The sequence below is a fragment of the Cyprinodon variegatus genome, unplaced genomic scaffold, assembly GCF_000732505.1.
Source record: "Cyprinodon variegatus isolate N-32 unplaced genomic scaffold, C_variegatus-1.0 Scaffold194, whole genome shotgun sequence".
Lineage (NCBI taxonomy): Eukaryota > Metazoa > Chordata > Actinopteri > Cyprinodontiformes > Cyprinodontidae > Cyprinodon > Cyprinodon variegatus.
The window spans coordinates 652,137-673,983 of NW_015150647.1; the positions used below are offsets into that span (position 1 = coordinate 652,137).

The 21,847-nt window shown below is 37.9% G+C and overlaps 1 protein-coding gene across 1 annotated transcript in view; it reads left to right on the plus strand.

Moving 5' to 3' along the window:
* Positions 1-6,678: 6,678 nt before the first annotated feature.
* robo2 (roundabout guidance receptor 2) overlaps positions 6,679-21,847 on the plus strand; it is a 165,784-nt gene continuing 150,615 nt past the window's right edge. The window contains exon 1 of the mRNA XM_015379547.1: positions 6,679-6,698. Coding sequence (XP_015235033.1) covers positions 6,679-6,698 — 20 coding nt within the window. The remainder of the gene's footprint in view (positions 6,699-21,847) is intronic.

The following is a 21,847-nucleotide window of genomic DNA, read 5'->3' on the forward strand; positions in this document are numbered from 1 at the left end:
TTCAATTCGCAATACACAGCAGCTTTCGCAGCCTTTATGCCACCATAACACTCTGCCTGTTCACAGTGCAGACAACAGAGCAGGAGAGGCAGAATGCTGCGGTTGGCTTGTTTTTCTCTTTGAAGGCTGAACGAGGGCATGGCAATATTTACTGAGAGAGTCTATTCAGCCCCCCTTCCCGTGGTCCTACCCTGCAAGGCTGACGTTTGAGCTTCACAGCCAGGGGATGTGTTTTGCACCAGTATGTGCCTTACTCTTTCCCTTCCCCCCTCAGCATCCCTGTTTTTGCAAACCCTCCATGGACATGGTGCATAGGGACACCCACTTTCTCATTAAAAAACCAACAGCCATTAATGTTAGATGAGGGCAAGAGGAGCTGGAGGAGGAAGAAAGAGGGAGGTGTTTTCCCCTTGATCGACTCCTAAGGATGCATGATGAATCCTCACAGACACACAGGGCGACATGCTGAGAGAGGGAAGAAGATGAGAGGCTGCAGATTTTTTTTTCCTATGAAATAATGGCAGACATAATCAAACCTGTATAAAATGACTGCAGCATCTCTCAGAGACACATTTTAACTTACTAAAAGTGCATCACAGATTCAAAGCAACTGTGAAGGTTAGACTTGGTTAAGCACCTCCATAAGTCTCTCTCTCTTACAAACACATCCACGTATACATACACATTAGTGTTTTACAGACTTACTGAGGACCTTGCATTATTTCCATCCATGTTCAACGTTGTCTGTGGCCTAACCATGTTCCTATGCCTAAACCTTACCCTTATTATTATCGACCTATCCTTTACCCTATCCTAAAGATAATTAACACCTTAGTCGTAAACCTTACTCCTAGCCCAGAACAAATGAACACCAAAAAATCCTCTATTTACATCATTATCCTCACTTTTGAGCAAAATCCAAAAAGCATAATTTCACTTAGTTGCTTGTACAACTGAACACACTCTCAGACAGACAAAGCAGCTGGTGCCCTGTATACAAGGACTGTTTATGCCTAATATTTTCCTGCTGTGAAGTTTTGCATTGGAGGGCATCTTTGACTAGAGATGAATGAAAAGCAAAGAAGGGGCAGCATCACACCTCATCCACAAGTCTGGGTCAGGGTGATGAGATGAGGCTGAGAGCTTTCCTACAAACCAACAAGCATCCTTCCAAAAAACTATTCAGATTTTAAATACTGAAATATATATTGGTTCTTAACAAGCATGCAGCACCCGGCTCAGTCTGGTCCTTAACTATTTTATATCAGCTGTTTTGATTCTTATATTAGGTTACAAAGGTATCAGTTTCCTTTGAACATTTTGTTTAAATTTGACCCCATTATAACTACAAAATTTAAAGTAGTTTTTGTAATTATATGCAGAAGACTAATGTAAAGTAGGACAACTGTAAAACAAAAATAAAAGATTTTAAGAGTTTTGTTATACAAACTAAATCAGGAGGGCTCGTTTTTATTCAGTGTTAATAACTAAAATCTCTAAATAAGGACACCTTAGTATAGAATGCAAATGAATTAAAAATATAAGTAGAGCTGTTTCTTTGAAGCGCTGAGTTCTGTCAGAGAACATGAATGAGCAGGCTGCTGTATCAAGATCAAGGAGTATTGCAAACAGGTCAGGGATAAACTGGTGGATAATTTTAAACAACATACCAAGCCCTAAATATTTCAGTGGGCACTGTTCAGTCATTATCCGAAACATGTGAGGAGTACAACTTCAAACCTACCAACAGACAGAAAAAGAAAAAAATACATGATGGTGTTACCATTGTCTTGTGGGAATGCTTATCCATTGCACTGTTAATTGAAGGGAAGATGGGTGACTCTAAAAACAGGACATACCTAGAGCTCAACTGTTAGAGGCTGTAAAGTGAAAATGAAATTTATTATGTAGCTATCTTGTGTTATGATTGCTAAGCCAAAGTCCTGACGTATATCTAAATGAAAGACTGTGCCAAGACTTAAAAACATATGTCCAAAGACGATGTCCCTCCAGTCCAACCAAACTTATGCCATTTCGCAAAGAAAAAAGGGAAAATCTTTTGGGTCCTAGAGAAGTAAAGGTGTAAACACTTGGTATGTAACAACACATCAATCCACGTTCTGATTTTAAATTGACAATCCATTTACATAAATGTATAATTAAAACATCAGTATGTTTGTATGTTTACAGTATGTACTCTCTAAAAACACATAGTTTTTCTACAAAGTATCTACAGTACTAAGAGGATCTAAATACATACTACACTTAACATTTCATTTTTGTAAAAAAAAAAAAATAACAAAAAAACCCTTTTTATTCCAATTTGCAGTGCTTTAGTTTGATTTTACAGTTATTTCTATGAATTTGATAAATTCTTCATATCTAAGTCTGTAAAAGATTAACAAAAAAACTGATCAGACATTAAAGGAAGTGAAGATATTCGCATGCTAAAAGTTCAAGTATATCACAGCTTTCTCTTTTCTACACTGATTATTGGTTACTGTTGGTTACTATGTGTAGATGTGATCATTATTATACCTTTTTTCCTAAAAGAGCGTAAAACAAATGTACAATGATTTGTACATTCATAGGGTGTTTTGGAGATCATAAGAGAAGGCTAGCTGTGACCACAGAATTTTAGCCCTGTAGCAAAAGCAGGTCTGTGGGGAGCTTACGCTGCTTGTGTCTGTGGGCCCTGTCTATGTGCATAGAGCCAAAGGGTAGATAGAAAACTGTGTGCAACCAGAGTAGGGTTGCTGGGTAATGAATTTTCTCCTGCGGCACTCTTTAAAGCATAATTACACTCGTCAAAGCTAGGAAGGCCTTTTTTTCGCCCACTGAATCTTAGCTAAAACAAAGGCAGAGCAAAACAACACCACAGCTCAATCCTCCTCCTACATTAACACACCACAGTCAGTACAACAAACCACAATATTATTTCTATGCCCTCTTCTGTTGTTAGAGGAAAGGCTCGCTTTATGTGTTGTTTTTTTTTCATTTTGGATGCGGTATAGTAAATATGTTTTTATAGTGTCTGATAAATATAAGTGTTAATGTATCCCTAATATATTTTAAAAAGAAAACCCTTTGATCAAAGTTTAAATCTAGACTCTGATTTAGATACACACACCGGATTTCAAATTCACAACCACGTTCCTTGTTGCTATCTGCTCCCCAATCCTCCTCTTTGATCTTCCTCTGTCACATATCATTTTCATGGGAAAAGGTCAAGGTGGTGTGTGAGCATTACGTTTTTATGTATAGGCATATCCAGACATGTGTGGCTAGAATCGAGAGGACTGAGGTGGAAGTCCAGCTACACCTTGCTATGTTTAGGGGGCAACAGTGACAAAGACGGTAAGGTAGCACTCAGGAATTTCATGTTTATGTTAAAATACAATTGTTTTCATTTTGCTCTTTTGTTTAACAGATTTTAACCTGAATTAAAGTAAACATCCTCTTGTCTTTCTCATAATAAAGAGCAGATTAAGAGAGATGGGCCTATGCCATGTTTAAATTATAGACCAGATAATTTAAACAATCTGATGAATTAATTTAAGAGGTCAAATAGATGCGGCTTAGGTTATTATATTAAAGATAAGAACTTTTTTTCACGGGAGTTAAACCAACTCAAAATAATCATACATTCTCCTACCTGTAACCTTATTTATACTCTTTGCCTTCTGCTTATGCGGAACCGGGTTGCTGGGGCAGCAGTCTAAACAGAAACGTCCAAAATCCCTTTCTGTAGACATTTCGATTGGCTCCTCTGGGGGAAGCGCATGGCGTTCCAGGGCTAGCCGAGGATATAGTTCGTCCAGCATCCTCCCAGTGGCATGCGCCTGGAACACCTTCCGAGGAAGACGTGAAAGGTGTATCCGAAATAGATGTTGGAGCCACATTTGCTTACTCCTCTCGATGAAGGAGAAGCAGCTGTACCCTCACCCCCACCCCGATAGATTAGCTCCTCATCCTATCTCTAAGGGAGTGCTTAGCCATCCTGCAAATTAAGCTCCTTGCCACTTGTATCCATGATATCATTCTTTTGGTCATGACCCAGATTTCATGACTACAGATGAGAGTGAGAACATAGACTGGTAAATCGAGAACTTTGCCTTTTGGCAGTAACTGGGCAGTGGAATGCTTGGCCTCATGGTACTGTACCTGTTTGCAGCTTCAGAAGCCCCGCAAGCCCCATGAGTTTGGAGGAGATGAGCAGAACCACCCCAGCTTTCCAAATCTCCCTGTGGGGTCTCTCCAGAGTGAAGAGAGTCATGTTCTACGTCCCCACCAGAGCCAGTTAAAGTTTCCATTGATCAGTTTGCTGAGGCCTCCTTCTCTCACTGCCCCCAAATCCTCTTTGCACAGATCCCTCATGATTTATATTACAGAGAAACAGGAAGTCAGAGTTCATTCATTTAAACACACTCTGATTAACTTGAAGTAAAAATATATAATTACAGACTTATTCAGTTACTGTAAATCCATTAAAACTATTGGGGGGGGATAACTGTGGCATTGACGATTCTGATAAAGATATTTTTCACAGTAAGGTATTTACCCTACTCAAAAGTATTCCAATGAAACTTTTTGTAAAATTTGAAATGTCAACTTTAACGTAGACAATTAAGGTAGGATTACAAAATATTGATTATTTACAGATTTTTAAATACATTTATTATTTTTTCTAAGATTAAACTTTATTCATTTTTACTTATTTCCATTGTTGGATGGTAACTAGACTTTCCACTCAGTTTTTTTTTTTTTTTAATCAGCAAAAGTCAGATTCTTGCTCAGTTTAGAAAAATAAAATGATGAAAATAAAAAAAGGAACAAAAGTGCAGTGGCCTTCCAGTTTAAGCATGTTTTGTGGTTGCCATGACCCGGATGACTGAGAATTTAAACAGACACGTTGAAGTTAATCCTTTAGCTGCTGAGCTGTTAATAGAGAATGAAAACTCTCATTTTTATTTTTCAAACACAGTGATGTTTTTACAAGTTGCCATATTGTTCCACTTCAGGAAATGTGACACTAGCCAAGTGAGAAATAATGAATGTATTCCACTATAGTTTGTGTCATAAAAGGTTTATTATGGGCATTACAACAGTGAGGTATGTACAATTAAAACCTTTGTTTGTTTCTAACTTATAAAAACAAGAGTAAGGATAATGGATTCATTGTGTGTTTTTTTTTTTTTTTTGTTTTTTTTTTTGCATGAACATTTTCCTGAATGGGTTTTAGTTTTAGTACTGCAACCATTTTATTTTTCTCAACCTTATTTAGTAAATGTGAGATAAGCTCCACCTTCACTCTTTTTATTGTGCCCACCATCCCAACAGTCTCACACCTATTAAACATAATAAACAGTTGCAGTGTTTTGTTTTTCTCTACAAAGCCCTTTGTGTTCCCTGAGGATTTATTTTCTGCCCACGGTATTTTTAGGGTCCTGATCTCCCTTTGTTTGATTACTACTAGCTAATTAAAGGGAGGCGATGCCAAGCAGGTGACAAAGAGAGATGGAGCTGTGTGGCACAGCTCGTTTGTCTGGACTTCTCTCCTCTGTTGAACTTGCTTCAGTCTGCAGTTTTAATACTGTGGGTCCTGAACACTATTTTCAAGCTTTTGGATAAAAAGTGTCTCATCAGTTAAGTTTATTTTGCATTTGCTTTTCACTATCTTTTGATAAAAACACACAATTTCATAGTAGAGAGCCTACATAGCTGAAACTTCTCAAGCTTTCTCTAACTCGATTTTTCTGAAAGGCTATCAGTATTACTAAATGTTTTGTGTCTTGCTTTCTTTTGCACTCATTTTATTTATAATGATTTGCAGACCTGTTCCAGCATGTCACAGAAATATGGGTTATTTTGAAGTATCTTCTTGCACCTCATTGCAGGCTTAATTTTAATCAACTAACTGATACAAGATGATAGAATACTAATATGATAACTCTTACACCGAAAAAAAATGTTCTTAAAGTTTGCATTATGTTTCATTCTTTGGATTTGAAAAAGATTTGCTTTTTAGTCACTGATTCTCCAGTCACCAATCTGGACTGATTATGCTAAAAATCTGTCAATACTGTTGAATAGCATTAATAATTGTTGGATTTGAAAATTGAAATGGTGGCATTTCTCTCTGAGAGGACACAGTGATAAATGTCACAGATGACAACGGGTTTGTCACAGCCAAGATGTGCCCTTTTCCCCAGTCCCTTAGCTCTCCTCAGAGGCCTCAATTGCTTGTCAAGGGGTTGAACCTGCACATCTACATGCATGTTGCTACACATGAAACAGAATTTGTCACCTGTTTAATGCTGCTACCCTGGTAGATTGTCAGACAGGATGTTCTTGTCCCTAAGGCCAGCAAAATAGAGCAGAGACTTAGTGATTCTCAGGGCAAGCTGATGAACCACTGGGACTGTGGTTGAATCACAGAGGTGCAGGTAGTTGATAGTGGAAATATCAACTAAATATTTTCCTAAAAACTATTTATTTTTTTTTGTGGTTGTTGTTTTTCTGGTAAAATAGAGGTACGTTAATTAAAAGTTGGAATGTTGGGAATGTTAAATGGTAGAATATTTAAGATAATGGGTTCAGGAATAAAAATAATAAAAATAATTATTTTTAAACATCTTTACCGGGGTAATACATTCTCAATGATTGTGCTAAGGCGATATGGGCCTTATCTTCAAAAGGTTTGCAAGTATTGAAGCACATGCAAACTTGTTTGCTCGCCCCATGTGTGTAAATTTAGTGGAACAGAACACATACAATTTTTCTGTGAATGTGCCCTTCATGTCTATGCAGATAATAGTTTTATGAGCATATCTCACAACATACTGTTTGGAGGATTGAAAATATAAATATCCACCGTCCACAAAGTCTTATGTCAAATGTAGTCTTACCTATTTCTAAGACATTATTAAAAGTTGATTTATTCACTGATGGTGTAATTGTTTCCTTTTGTTGTGTTATTCTCAGAAGATTCTTTTTAAATTATGTTTGTCCGTTTTTTTATTCTTAGTTTTAGTTTTTTAACACTACTTTGGTGATAATGACAAAGCCAGCATTGAGAATATGAAGTGCATCAGCAGGACTTAATTAATCTTAATTGCTCTGAAAAAAAGGCAGTTGGCATGATCACCTCGTTTTTCTAAACGATTCTTGCCTCAACAATACCACGTACAGCCCATTTTTCTTCTTCTTCTTTGGCATGATGAAATGCACTTTTCCTTGCTATCTATTCCTTATCCACTCTGTTCCGCCACACACTCTCCTCTACGGTTGAGAAAAAGCTTTCGAAGGCTGCCAGAGCAAACCAGTCATCTGCTGGCAGTCTATTTGCTGTTGTTGGTGTTGGATGAGTAATGACGGTACCACTGTCCTTATCACAAGTCCACACACCTGCACTCCTCCCTGCACCACACATTTAATTGCTCCCTCATCACACCACCACCCACCATCACCGGATATCTGCTTATGTTCCACATTCCTGGATTGAGGCCTTTTGTCCATTATTGAAATGACTTCAAGGGATTTATTGCTGTGGTAAAGCCAGAAAAGTAAAGACCAACATTTTTTGACAGGATTGGGAGTGCTGTCAACTTGATGAGGAAGGTAGGCATTGTGTATTTGGGGAAAGGAAATGGTCCAAGAGTTGCTTTAGTTGAAGTGGGAGGAGGGAAAATAATCATAAAACTTGTGACATTTGGCTAAGATTTTCTTGGCTGACTGATTACTGGAGCTCAGGGTCAAAGCTGGCATACTGCTGAAGAAAACAATGAGAAGGGAAGCAAATAACAAATCTAAACAGATGCCCTGAAGGAGCATTGATGTTCAGATTGACTGAGACAGTCTGAGAGAGAACATAGATAACAAGGTGTTACGCAAAAAAAAAAGATAAGACTAATATAGGAGATATAAACATGGTTTGTAATGTTTACCCTATGTCCTGTGAGGTTATAAAACCTTTTTCCTATCTTTAAATTAACATGGATCGATTAGAGATTTATCACTGTATGTCCTGACACCAATTTTTCTAAAAGTCTGAACATCCAAAACCATTTTAGCCAATTCCAATTGATCTGTATCACTCTTTTACATACAACTGAATCTCACATCCACAATAGAGTTCAATTTGTTCCTTTCTACTGGAATTAAAAATGTCAAGTCTCAAGAATTCATATTTATAGCAAAATAATAAAAAAAAAAAAATCTTAAAATGAGAGCTAAAAATATTTTTTGTTTCTGACTGTTTGGTCACTCGTTTCCGGTGAGGGTTGAACTCCTCCAAGGTTGCCCTTTGTCACCGATTCTTTTCATATCTTTTATGGACAGGAATTCTAGGCACAGCCAAGGTGTTGAGGGGATCAGATTTGGTGGTCTTAGGATTGCGTCTGTTATTTGCAGATGATGTGGATCAATTAGCTTCATCAGGGCGTGATCTACAGCTCTCACTGGAGCGGTTTGCAGCCGAGTGTGAAGTTGCCGGGATGAGGATCAGAGCCTCCAAATCTGAGACCATGGTCTTGAGCTGAAAAAGGGTTGAGTTCCTTCTCCAGATTGGGGAGGATGTACTGCCCCTAGTGGAGGAGTTTAAGTATCTTGGGGTCTTTTTCATGAATGAGGGGAAAATGAAGCGGGAGATCAATAGGCTTATTGGTGCGGCGTCCTGCATTCCAGCGGCTGAAATGAGTTTTCTCCGTAGTGTGTCTGAGCTCTCCCTTAGAGATAGGGTGTTGAGCTCAGTTATCCGTAGAGGACTCAGAGTAGAACCGCTGCTCCTCCACATCGAGAGGAGCCAGTTGAGGTGGCTCGGGCATTTGGTTAGGATGCCTGCCGGATGTCTCCCTGGTGAGGTGTTCCAGAAATGTTATATTCTTAAATAAAGACTGCAAGGTTAAAAAGGTCAGTTTGCCACCAAATGAGCATTTGTGGTGCTCGACTAGTTAAAGCTGTGTATAACTGATGTATATTTGCATTTGAACTTTTAAAACAGAGATTTGTATATTCATATTCAAGATGATATACAAATTCATAATACAACACAGTTAAACATATCACCTTTAAGGTTTCTGCAAACATCAAACAAGAAAAACAAGTATAGCTTGACTAAACCAAACCATTCTTAAATCCCACAAATTTTGTTAGAATTTATAACAAAAAAAGTCTGAATTTAACTTTTTGATATTAAAAACTATTTTTTTTATTAAAATACTGTAATTAACATAATTTTAAATTTTTAAAAATACATTTTCATTATTTGATTTATTGGCTGTAACGTTGGACAGATGATAAACTTAAAAAAGCTGGAGCCAAAAACTTAAGCCATCCACTTGTGTTCATCTGTCCTGTTAATTGGAGACGTTTTCTTTTAAACTGAAGCACTGGCAGCTCTATTAGATATTGAAATGAAAATAGAGAGTGTCCACCCCTCTCCTTGTGAATCCCCCTGAGATTTCCTCCATAAGGGCTCCAGCTGGACATGTTAGTGGCCACGACTTTCTTGTCCTGCAACCAGCCCCATGAGCCAGGGCGGTGCCAAGAGGTTCCCACTGGCAACTCCTCCCCCTCCCCAGTGATAGATTTCCACCAGCCCACTGGATGACACAAAATTTTTCATCATTAATCTAGGCCATTATGAGGCTGTTTCCCCGGCATTGATCCTCAGACCAGACCAGCTGACGCAGCCCCTTCAGTTTGAAAGTGGATTTTGAGGGGAGGGGGGATCATTGGTGAAACTGGGAGACAGCAAGGCTGCCCAGTCATGTGAAGATTTAAGTGAGCCAGAAGAAAGATCAAACTTGAGGTATTGCTTTTGGTGATAAACAGAGTTTGGGGCACCACTTAGGAATCTTTATATCTGCTCAATTATGGGAGCTGAGAAAAAGCATTTTGCCAGGCCACATTTTTCAGTGTTTGTTCATAGCAAAGTATGAAAAATATTTGCACAGGTTTCATGGCTAGCATTAATGCATCACTGAGCTTCTTGTGGAAATTCAGACTGCTTTTGTCTTAATTTAATTGTTACCTTTTTATCCATTTGGTCTCCCGTTCATGTTTCCCCGTCTGGCCTAGCTGAAATTGGCCTGCTGTTGCACACTCCCGTCATTCCAGAAAATGAGATGAAAAGAACACATTTTATCCCACTGGGGAGATATGTAAAGTAGGAAGATTTACCTTTTTTTTTCTTTTTTTTTTTTTTACAAATGATAGCAAATCAGGGACAGGAAAGTCTTTCAGCTGTGAAATTACTCATCATCCGGGTCCCTTTTCTCACTGGATGGAAGCTATAGAGAGAGTTAGAAAGAAGTAATAGTAGAAAAAAAGACTATATTTGGCTAAGCTAGAGTTTCCTGCTTCAGTGTTTTTGTAGAAATTAGTTGCTGAAGCCTTTTTTTGTCAGAGCTGTCCCTGTGTGCAACGTAATTATTTTTTTCAATTGCTTCTTCTTTTTAATTGTTGCTCTGATAATTTCTCAATGAGCATCATTTTAGCTTTAATGACAACTTTTGGATCCTGATTTAAGATGACCTCCATGATAAATCTATTTAAAATCTGTTTATAAAGTGTACTCAGTAGAGTTTTCACAGTCTAGTCATTGCCGTTGTTGTGACAGTCGCCTTAGCCTCAGCATCACAGCCGCCACGTCGTGTCTGAGGTGAGGGGGTCAGATGGACGAGGTAATTACTCGGATCAGTGAGCATGAAGGTGGGGCCATGGACCACTGTCATCACCAGGCTAACAGCTGGAGGCAAAAGCCCCTTCAACAGCTGGCTGATTACAAGCACGCTCACACATAAGTAGATGCACTCAGTCCCCGAGAATTACCCACCTGTGTTGGAAATAAAAACCATGCGGTCAGTGCCACAGCTAGACCTGTTTTACTGTTTCTGTTTGACACACTAAAAGCAATACGTAAACAAAATCATAACACTTTATTCTCTAAAAGCCTATATGTGAATGTTGACATCCCCCATCTACTCATGACTTCTAGTGTTTTTGAGTCATTGACATTGCCGTCTTGCTCCTTTATCCTCCGACATGAAGAAAATAGAGACATTAATGGAGTGTGGAGTCCTACTGTGTGAGTTATTACTCTGCTCTTTCCCTAATGGAGAAAAATTTAATTATCAGCTAATTTGCTGGGTTGTCTCTAGTGACATGAAGTTCCCCATAGTGTCGGCTCCCATTAAATGCTCTGTTTTGACTCCCTTTTGCAAATAGAAGGAGTAAAAAACAAAGCAAGGTAGACACTGTGCTCTCTACAGCCCTTTTATCTTTTTATAAAATGCCAGTTCATGCAAAACAACATGTTTACAGTCTTGGAGGAGTGAGGAGGCACATGTTTTAATTTGTCATCGTAGTTTATAACACTAAAACTGGACATGGGGTGCATGTCTATTTAAGTCCAAAGCTACAGCAATAAGCAATATTTTACCTTTTTATCTTACTCTAAATTGATGTATGTTTAATTATTATTTTGTTGTCATTAAAAGGCACTTTCCTATTTAAGATGACCTGGTCATTTGCACTGAGTCGATGACTTGAAGCATTGCTCCTTCTGGATGAGCATTTGGTGACATTAGGATGTCAACTGCATTGTTTTGTAAAATTTGCAGCATTCAGCAACAGTAGAAGAAAATTCTATTCAGAGGAATAGCTAAGAATTTTGAATGTGCACTTGTCTGAAACGTTCACATCAGTAGCTGAGATTTAGCATTGTCCCTACCATCACTGAGCCTCCTGTTATGAGAAACAGCCGGTAACATACTGTAGAAAAAGTAGTTATGGTACCGGGGCACAAATAATCAAAGCTTTTAAAGCTATGCATATGCTTTGATAGACTACTGCATAGGTTCAGAAAACATTTCCTGCAAACAGAAATAAGTATTCCATTATATCTCAGCTACCCATGGTGAAAATTTCACACAACGTATGTTCAATAACATGAACTGTACCTTTAAACAGTTAAAACCATCCAGCAGGATATTCCTAACAGGGATTGCAAGAAGATTTAGCCTACACACACAAAGAACACAGAAGCACTGATCTAGTAATTTGTGTGATAGAGAGAAAAGTACAAAGTTAGTCAAAGTAAAGGCTCAACCAATAATTAGGGCTTATAAGGCTTTAAATCTTCCTATGCTGATCACCTTTGGGTATTTCTAAACCATCTTTAACCATTTGTCTTTCAAATACATTGTCTCTCCTGAAAGAAAAATCTGAATTTGACTCAGATTTCCACCAATTTTCTCCTCTCATATTCATTATAGACTCAAGACAAAATAAATAAAGAATGGGTTTGTCTTTTTTATCTCACTCATTCCACTATAAATTGCTAAACCCTCCTGTTTATAATAGAAGCAGTCGCAAATCGGTAAATAAAAAGCAACTATACATAGCATACCTCTTAATAATGGACCTGCATTAGACCTTCAAAGTGCAAGTCTTATTACTTTCAGCTAATGTTTCACATTCATCTGGCTGTCTCCACTTGTAACCACCGGGTATAATAATAGTCTGCAGTGAAGCTGTCTTACCTCCACATATTATGTGGATGTCATCCAGTGGGACCATTAAAACAATGTGTTACGATTGGTTGTCTTAAGCAGTGAAAGGGATTGATTTCCATTTATCCCCCATTAAATCCACTGACATCTGGCATGCCTTTGCCAGCATGTCTCCAGCTTCTCCTTTCTGTTTTCTTTTAAAATATTCAACAGTACCTTTCCCTTCCATACTGTCAAAATGAGCTCGATGTGATTTATTTATTTCCTTTCATGGCATGGAATCTTTTGACAGTTAAATGAAAATCAAGTGACATTGAGATGAACCCCCCGCCATTGCTTTTCACTTTAATTGTTGAAATGTGTTTTTACATATAACATGTGTCATCTTTAAATAGGTGTTTGGATGCCACCGTTGTTGTGTGGTTTTATGTTAGACCTGTTGGGCAAGTGGGAGTAAAGACTGAGGAGGCAATAGAAAAATACATGATAATCATCCCACTACAATGCACACAAAAGCCTATTCAGAGAGAAAGACCCCACCTATCTTTGTGCAAACATGCGTCATTGTTGGTTCATTAGGGTGTGAGTTGGCCGTATGCTGCTCAACAAAGTAAAGAAAAAATGCTTTATAAGAGAATTCTTTGAAACGCTGAACTGATTTGCTTAATGGCATATTTATGTATTTTATATATTAGCCATGTCCTGTTACATAACATGTATGTGTTTATAGATCTGATTCCAGTCAAGATTATTATTATTTTTTAATTCTCTTTGTTCATTTTGTAAATAGCAATAAAAGCATATTCTATTCTATTCTATTCTTCAAGATATTTTTTGATTTAAAGTACTGTTTGCTATGTTTAGAATACTGTGTGAGATTTCACGTAAGTAGTACTCATATAGCCTTATCTTGTAGAGGTTTGTGTGTATTAAAATATGTTTAAAATTGCTTGCAAGCACAGTGTCTTTCAAAGAAGGCGTTGTGTGATTTATGTTTCTCCAAATCAGGTGGCAAACTGTTTACATGTGTGTTTGCGATTGGTATCAGCAAATATTTGTTTTAAAACCAAATATCCGATATTGGCTATTCCACCTTTATAATTTACCAGTATGGAAGGCATTGTTTTTTTGACCAAATCTATCCTGAGTATTATATGGCTGCATGGTATTTACATGCAGCCATCTGATGCATAAGTCTGTAGCAGAAGAGATGTTAAAGGGGAAATGTTAGTGTTTATTTATTTATTTTTTTTCAGAAACAGATAGCTGAGCTGAGAAATATGCAATGGTTGGACTGGATAGGATGAAGAAAACTACATACTGTGTAAATACTGTAGGTCTAGAGAAAAAACTATTGGTATTAGCTATTGTCTAGAATTCCTATACCAGGCATTGCAAAAACCCATGTTGATTATGTTTTTTTAATTAATTTTTTTTTATTACAAAAACCTAAAACTTCAATTCGGCTGCAGGTTTTGAATTTTCTTTTTTTAGCACCCATAAAAATCAGGTGCACACTCACATGAAAAAGAGTCTGCTAACAATTATGATCCACCCTCACCAGCTACAACTAGTACATTTTTGGTTTTGTTATTACATTTTTCTTCAGGCATTTTCAAGAAAGGTGATAATAATGTGCCATATTTCTAAAGTGTTTGGCCACTCCAGCCTCCAGCCTGGGCTTGGCCAGCCATTAGAAAAAGCATCACACAGCTGTTTATCCATGCGTGCCTTGCCCGCAACACAATATCTTATCTGCTAAAAATCCACACTAGCCAAATCAATTAGAGCCCATGAATATCTGTGGATCAGCAGTGTGAAAGTATCAACATCCCCCCTGCTCCTCCGGAGAAGAGCCAAATTAATAACTCTAAGTAGATAATGCCCTCGCTGCTATCGACATCAAAATTGAATTTTTGCAAACAGCTGAAATATTGTGGGGGCATGATGCACCACTGCTATTAGCACTACAGCCGTTTCCTTTGATAGCTGGGTACCCTACAGCCCTGGTCTGCACATTGGAAATTCAAAATGCTAATTCTCAGCAGTGTATAATTGTCATGGAGGGGGGGTTTATTCGCTTCTTTGCAGTGATTCTTCAAAAAGCAGCTTTATTGAACAACCATCAGCGGGACAGAAATACAGACACATAGGAAGAAGCTGATCAAACAGAAGTGAGGTCAGCTGGCTCCCTGTGTGACAGCGCACTGTCTGGAAGCGGACTCTGTGAAAAGGACAGTTTAAGTGCTTTTGCAGTACATAATACATGGTAACATAAGTGTTGGAGGACATCCTCTCCCTTTTCATTCTACTCACTAAATGATATCTCACTGCAGACTCTTATCTGTTAGGTTGTCCACCATGGGCCATCTACAGTTCAAACAGAGCCGTAACGTGACTTACTCAGTCCTTGTGTTGAATCCTTCTTGCGTCTCTTGTGTCTTTGTCCAAGATTCAAAGCATATTATGGAACATAATATATTTAAATCACTGCAAAATTTTTATTGTATATACCATTTTTTGCTCTTTCTAAGTGTTAAGCAGCATTTAACAGTCTGCATTTTATTTGCTTGAGTAGCTCTGATAAGTTTTATTTTACTTTAGACTACAGTAACTTACCAAGGCATACTTGTTTTACTGATCTAATAAATGTGTTTAGTTCATAGTTTACTTTAACATAAGATATGTTTCACTTAGGGCTGGACAATATGGCCAAAACCTTTATATCTTAACATCTGTGAATATGATGTTGATACTCATATAAACATTTTAAAAAAACTCAGATAGACTGCCAAGAATTCTTACAATAGAATCCTGAACAGAATTATGAAAATTTTATGCATAAAATTTTAGAAACTATAATAAAAAAACATACAAGCTCAACAGATACAATGCACATATAATCAAGGTGATTATCTCTCCCTCTTCATATTTCTTACCTTTTTCAGTATATTTTTTTGTTGCACCTGTATTTCTTTGTGATTGACTGCCATGTATTCAAGAAAACAAACACATTTTAAAATTTTAAACGTTTAAAAATTATTGTTTTAAAATAGCAAAACAACTAATAACTAGTTCTGAAAATATTATCTAAAGGTCTCAGATTAATTCTCAAAATTCATCCTGATGATGATGAGTTTGCATCATCAACAGGAGCTTGCATTGAAACTTGGAAGCTGGGCAGCTCAGCCTACAGCTGCATAGCCCAGGCTACCTGTCTGTGGTGTGTGTCATCGGGACGCAGCCAATGTGCTGCAGCTCTTTCTTTCAGTCAGTAAAAAAACGCTGTAACCAAAGACTGCCGCATGTATCAACAAAACCAAAAATGTGTTCAAATATGATATTAACGTCATTAAATAAGACTATATAGTGACATTTGTTGATATTGAATTATAATCCAGCCCTAGTTTCCTTCAGACATGAAAACCTTTTTTCTATCCTGCTCATTCTGCTTTTTTCTGGTTTGTGTTATTTTGCTCTTTCCAAGGTCAGCTCTTAAATTATTATTACATTTTTGCCTACTTTTTTCCCCCCATTCTTTTGTCCAACTGTTCTCATTGTTGTGGGCAATCTTTTTGTCCTTCTTCATTTGATTTGTGATTTGACTCCTCTCTATAACGAGTGGCTCATCACACTAAGTAGTTCTTGTCCATGTTTGTCTCCAGTATGTCATCCACAAGGGTCCTTTGAGCTTTCAAGAACCAACAGCAGAAACATTCATAGAGAGGGATTTGCCCTTAAATTGCAAGTCGCTATTTAGGGATTGAGAGAGAGCAGGTGAAGACTGAATAGGATTACTATAATATCGTTACCATTTTTATATTTACAGACTTCGCAAAACATTTCTTTGTCTGACAAACAATGAAAAAATTTGCGCTTTTCATTTATTTTGCAACTTAATGTCTAATAGCCCAATGTCAATGTGCCAACAACACTGGCCAAATCTTTTTTTTTATGTTCACTAAGAATCTCAAACATAAAATCAAGAGTAATAAACTACAAACATCAGCTTTACATCTGACATTTAAGATAGCTTACACTTGAGAAGACAAAGTCCCTCATTGGTGGATATCTCTTTGTGAAAAAGGCTTTTCTTTGATGCATTGGTGGTTGCTTAGCTTAACTACTAATGGCCAAAGATAACATGTACTGTAGATGCTGATCCAAGAGGATTTATTTAAATTGGGGTTGGGATCAATTGTCACTTTGAATATGATCTTGCATTTCATTCATGTAAACACTACTTTATACCCCTACTAATTTTCAACCTCAAATCAAAACGTTGATTGTAGTTTATTTTAGTAGGTGAAATAATTCATTAAATATATACTGATTTACTTCTGTGTATTCCTTTTTATGTTTTTAATGTCCATGTCACCCAGCAGTGGAACATGAGGTCATTGAGGTGTGCTGTGATCTGATACATTGGAAGATGGGGTCAGGTAACCTCTTGGCCCACTTTCAAACACTCTGTCATGCTAGACTGATTTTTAATAAATAAGATATAATGTTTCACTCTTCAGTATAATATTAACTTGCTTTCTGTAGAGACAAGTCTTGCTACCTGCTACATAAAGTATTTAAGGATTAGAGGACAAGCACATGTAGATGTCATATAATTCAAGAAAGCAGTGGTGAGGTGCAAACGTCAGTGATTCTGTATAAATTTGAATGTTTTAAAGCTTGAACATCCAGAACAAAGGGATACAAAATGGCAAATGGGCTTTTAAAGATCAATATATTTTTTCAAGAAAACAGATGGAAAGTTGTTGAATTTATTTAAGTTATTGGTTGGATTAACATCCAGATGGAAAAAAGATGTGTTTTCCCTTGAAGCTTTTTCCCCCCCCTGATTTTAAAATTCACTTTTCTCTGAGATAATCTATTGGTCACAGTTTGGGTGAAAAGCAGGACTATTGAAGCCTTAAAAGCTCCGTCCCAAACAACCAGTGCTAAACTGTTTTTATTCAGTCAGCCCTTAATATTAACACTCCAGCTCAGATGATTTAAATCTTTCAGAGGATTAAACAAGATAAAATATTGTGCTGAAGACACAAAGAATAATTGCTAATGGTGGTTTTAGAATGGCCTCATTCTGGAAATGAGAATGAGGGTGACAGAAAATATTTCAGTTCTTTATCTCTAGCTTTCATTAATGTGAGTTTAATGGAAAGGATGCTCTGAGAGGAATTTTAATTATCCTCGTCCATTTTTTACCCAACAGAAAGCTAAGGAGGAGATTTCCACCAGATCATAAATGGGTCCTATTTTTCTACCTATTCTTCTCATAACCTGTTCTTTCCAACAGGTGAAAACAATCTATCTTGCTGCATGATAATGCTGCGTTCATTTGAGTTCCTCTTGACCAATTTAGCTCGCTTTTGTGTGAATCTCAAATATTGAAAGCTTTCTTAGGCTTGTCGTGTCAATATGTGGAATTTTGCTCTAGTTTTTGAGCGATGAAGCTACAAAACCTTAAACATACATCATTTATTTATGCCCCCGATGGGTTCTGATATGAAAGATGTTGTCCAAAGACTGTAATTTCTCTCTCTGTCTGTAGAGGAATGCAGAGTGCATACACTGTTGTTCGTAATGTGGAACTTGTCTATAATTTACACTGTCTGCCCTCCATCTCTTTCACTAATGGATGAGGGCGTGCTTGGAGATCTGGAAGGGGGTGATGAGATGTGGTCTATGACTGCCTCTTGAGGATTTCCCTCTACCTCTGCAGCAGCCAATGAAAGCACGCTTAATTTGTGGGGCTTGTCTGTACCATGCAACTGGTCACTAAAAGCTGCGCTACAGTTCTGAGGGTGGGGGGCAGATCCCATGGGGGCTAGATTTGTGGGGGGGATGATGGAAGATCCGGCGTGAAGGGGTGTACAATGTACAGCGTGCACTGATCATTACCATCCCCTGTAGCTCCAGGGCTTGTCATTCCGAGGGGAGGCAGATTGAAAGGACTAATGGAAGCTGGGGTGATGCTGTGTGAAGTAATTTAGTGCAGAAGGAGGTGTGGTGGTCGAGAGAGAAGCAGGAGAAAGAGACTATAATCCTGACCATGAAAGAGAGGGAGTGATATACCCTTTCAGTTCAGCATGCAGGAGCACCTTTGATTCATTTAGGATAGGTGCTCAGCTTAGAGAATAATGGGGGTCAGTGTGGCCCTGAGGCTACATTGAAAGCGCCTATCCTTCTCTATGTGGTGTTAGCTCAAAGGAGGACAGCCTTTGTTGTTGGCCTGTTTAGAACCTTGACACCAGATGTGTTTGTGTCGACCACAGGATGGAGAACAGCTGCTGCAATGTTGGAATTCTGTGGCCTGGGTTGTAAACTCTGTCAAGTTGCGGTGACAGCTTACAGAGACTGGATTCTCTTATAGTTAAGGCTAAATTAGATATTTGGAATATATTCTTAAAGGTATAAGGTGTCACTATTGCAAGCTTTCCAGCTGACAGCACCTCCAGTGTTAGATTTCTTATCTGTTGATGTCATTCGTTATTTGTCCTGCTTTGAAATAGCCCAGCTCACTCTAAAACTATTTGTCAAAATAAACAGAGCGCATTTTCTCCAGCTGGCAGAGGATAACTCAAGAATCAAAGGTTCCAATCGTATGGCTTTGGGGAGAGCAATGTGATGAAAGCCTAATGAAATCCTTGTTTGAAACTAGATGAGGAAGATGAAAATGTCAGAAAAAGTTAGTTTCAATCTGATTTTAGGTTTTGGATAAAAGCCTGGCCTGAGGACTTCTCCATATTATCAGGGCTACTTTTAGAGTCATCATTCAATTTAAATTGTACATGTACACTATTTTGAGATGCCAGTTCTTGTTTGAAGGATAAACTAAACCTCAAAGGAATTGTGAAGAATTTTTGCAAATTTTTTAAAAGATTTCGTTACTCTGCACTTTAAAAAAAAAAAAATGCACATGCACAATCCTGTACCCTCTCCTGTGAGGAAATACCTATTGAATGCGTGCAAGAGCATGCACAAGCCCATTTCTCATTGTGCATGCTCTGTTTAAAAGTTGCTTTTCTCATAGGTCATACAAGCTTACTGTGCCCGAACATCCTAACCCCTAAATCCCTCAATCACTATATAGAGCGAGGCCTATATAGTGGACTTTATGGTGATCTCTGGACAGATGATTACTGCTTTTTGCTCACCGTCGGTCACATAACTCCTCCTCCACTGCATGGTGCCTGCGCAATCTTTATTATTCACTGCAGCCTATAGCGACAGCAGGCCGCTGTGACAGCAAATACCATAATAGCTTTCAGGGATATATCTGCCACTTCTGATGCCTTTCTTTTTTTCTCATACATTTAGTAAACACTTTTTCTCTTAGTACCCCTGGCGATTTTTAAAGAACCGCGGTGAGAAAGGCGAGCTTCTTCGACTGTCTGAAACTGTAGCTCACCACACATATACACATGAAAGTGCGCATGCACAGAAAAAGATAGCTAACTGGGGATGAGCACGCAGGACGGGCTTACATAAACATATCACCAGAATGATTGACAATTAGGAGAACCATTTTTATTTTGATGATCCACTTGGAAAAAGAACATCCTCCACTATACCTTAAAGCTAGACAAAAGGAACATGTTTTCATTCAACCTTTTTTGGTTTAAAAAATAGACATAAAACGTCCTATTTGTGCATCCATAGAAATATCCCGTATTGTTAAATCTCTTCAAACCTTGAACACAGTATCTTTGGTGATAATGCATCCTAAACCTAACCTTTATTTGTTGGGTTTATATTTATTAATACTATATTTAGCAGCATGTAGAATTTTTTTTTATAAGTTGTTATTGTATACGTATGGGAATCATCACATCCTTCAAATGCACTGTGAAAGCCTTTCTGCTTCATAAATAACATTTTATGCATTGTTTTTAGAAGGTCAGATGTGATAGGAGGCCCATTTAGTGGTGGCCTGAGGACACAATATTCCAGCTCGAGTGTGACTACATTTCTCTGGACAAAGCAAATAATATTATCTACGACTCCTGCGGTGATATTTAATCTGTACCTGAACCCAAAGAAAGCGGACATGTATTAGTGTTCAGAAGAGAGGGTGAAACACACCTCAGTGCACCAGGATTAGCTTGTGGGGCCATGCGGGCAACCTACTGTTTTCTGCATCATTTCCAACTGGGTGTTTTCAAAGGAGATTAGGACAAGGCCAGATTGTTTAGTAATTGGTGGAGAAGAGGCCACGGCTCCCCATGATCCCATCACACTCTTCACACTTCACTGGAACTCCCCTGAGAGCAATGGGATAGATATACGAATAGGGTTTATGTGTATTTCTCTTAAAAAAAAAAAAAAAAACATCTATTTAACTATTAAAACTTAATATTTCAGATGGTCATGTAGAAATATACCAGATGTCTAGCAGATGTTCTCAGATTTCCTTTTTTTTTAAAACTAAAATAACTAAAATCTGGATTGTTGGTTGTTACAGTTTAAGTAAATGCCAAATATTGATGGTGAAGGGCTCTTTCTTTGTGCCTTTCCAGGGAGTCATGCCTTGGTATGCATTCATTTCTCAGATCGCCCCTGTTGGATCTCTCTTTTTCTCTTTCCTCCTTTTGATGTAAGACAGATACATTCTGCCTGGCTGCGCTTTCGTCAGAGAAAAATTCAGCAGCAGGTCATGCAAGGTTGTGTGAAATAAGGGACGTAGTGAAAGTAAGAGAGAGATACATCATAAGAGACTTTATGGCTAAAAAATAAAAATAAAAACATATTCCTACTTTGAATATTTTTGCCAAAAATCACATATATTTGATTAAAGGTATAGTGTAGGATGTTCTTTTTCCAGGTGGATCATCAAAATAAGTGGTCCTTCTAAATGTCAATCATTCTGCTGATATGTTTACTTAAGGCCGTCCTATTTGCTTGTACCCATTTTCACTTACCGGTGGTGAGTCTGACATAGTGGAAAAATAGCAAATCTTCTTTTGGAAAGTAACCTTGTAAGAGTGATGCAAACAGCAACTTTTAAAAGAGCATGCACAACGAGAAACAGGCTCGTGCACGCTCTCGCACGGGTTTATTAGCCGTTCCCTATCAGGAGCAGGTACAGGGTTGTGCATGTTAATTTTATTTTTTGTAGACACTGATATTGTCTATTTTAGGCTCCTTATCTGGTCCTTACATAGCCTTTCTAGCTAACCCATGTCACCTCCCTTTCTGTACGTTATATATTTGCTTAGTGGTTAAAAAGATATTAAATTGTATTTTCAGGGATGAGAGTTTTAACTATTGATGACTGAAATTTTCTCTCTGATTTCCTTCCTTCCTTCCCTCCTTCCTTC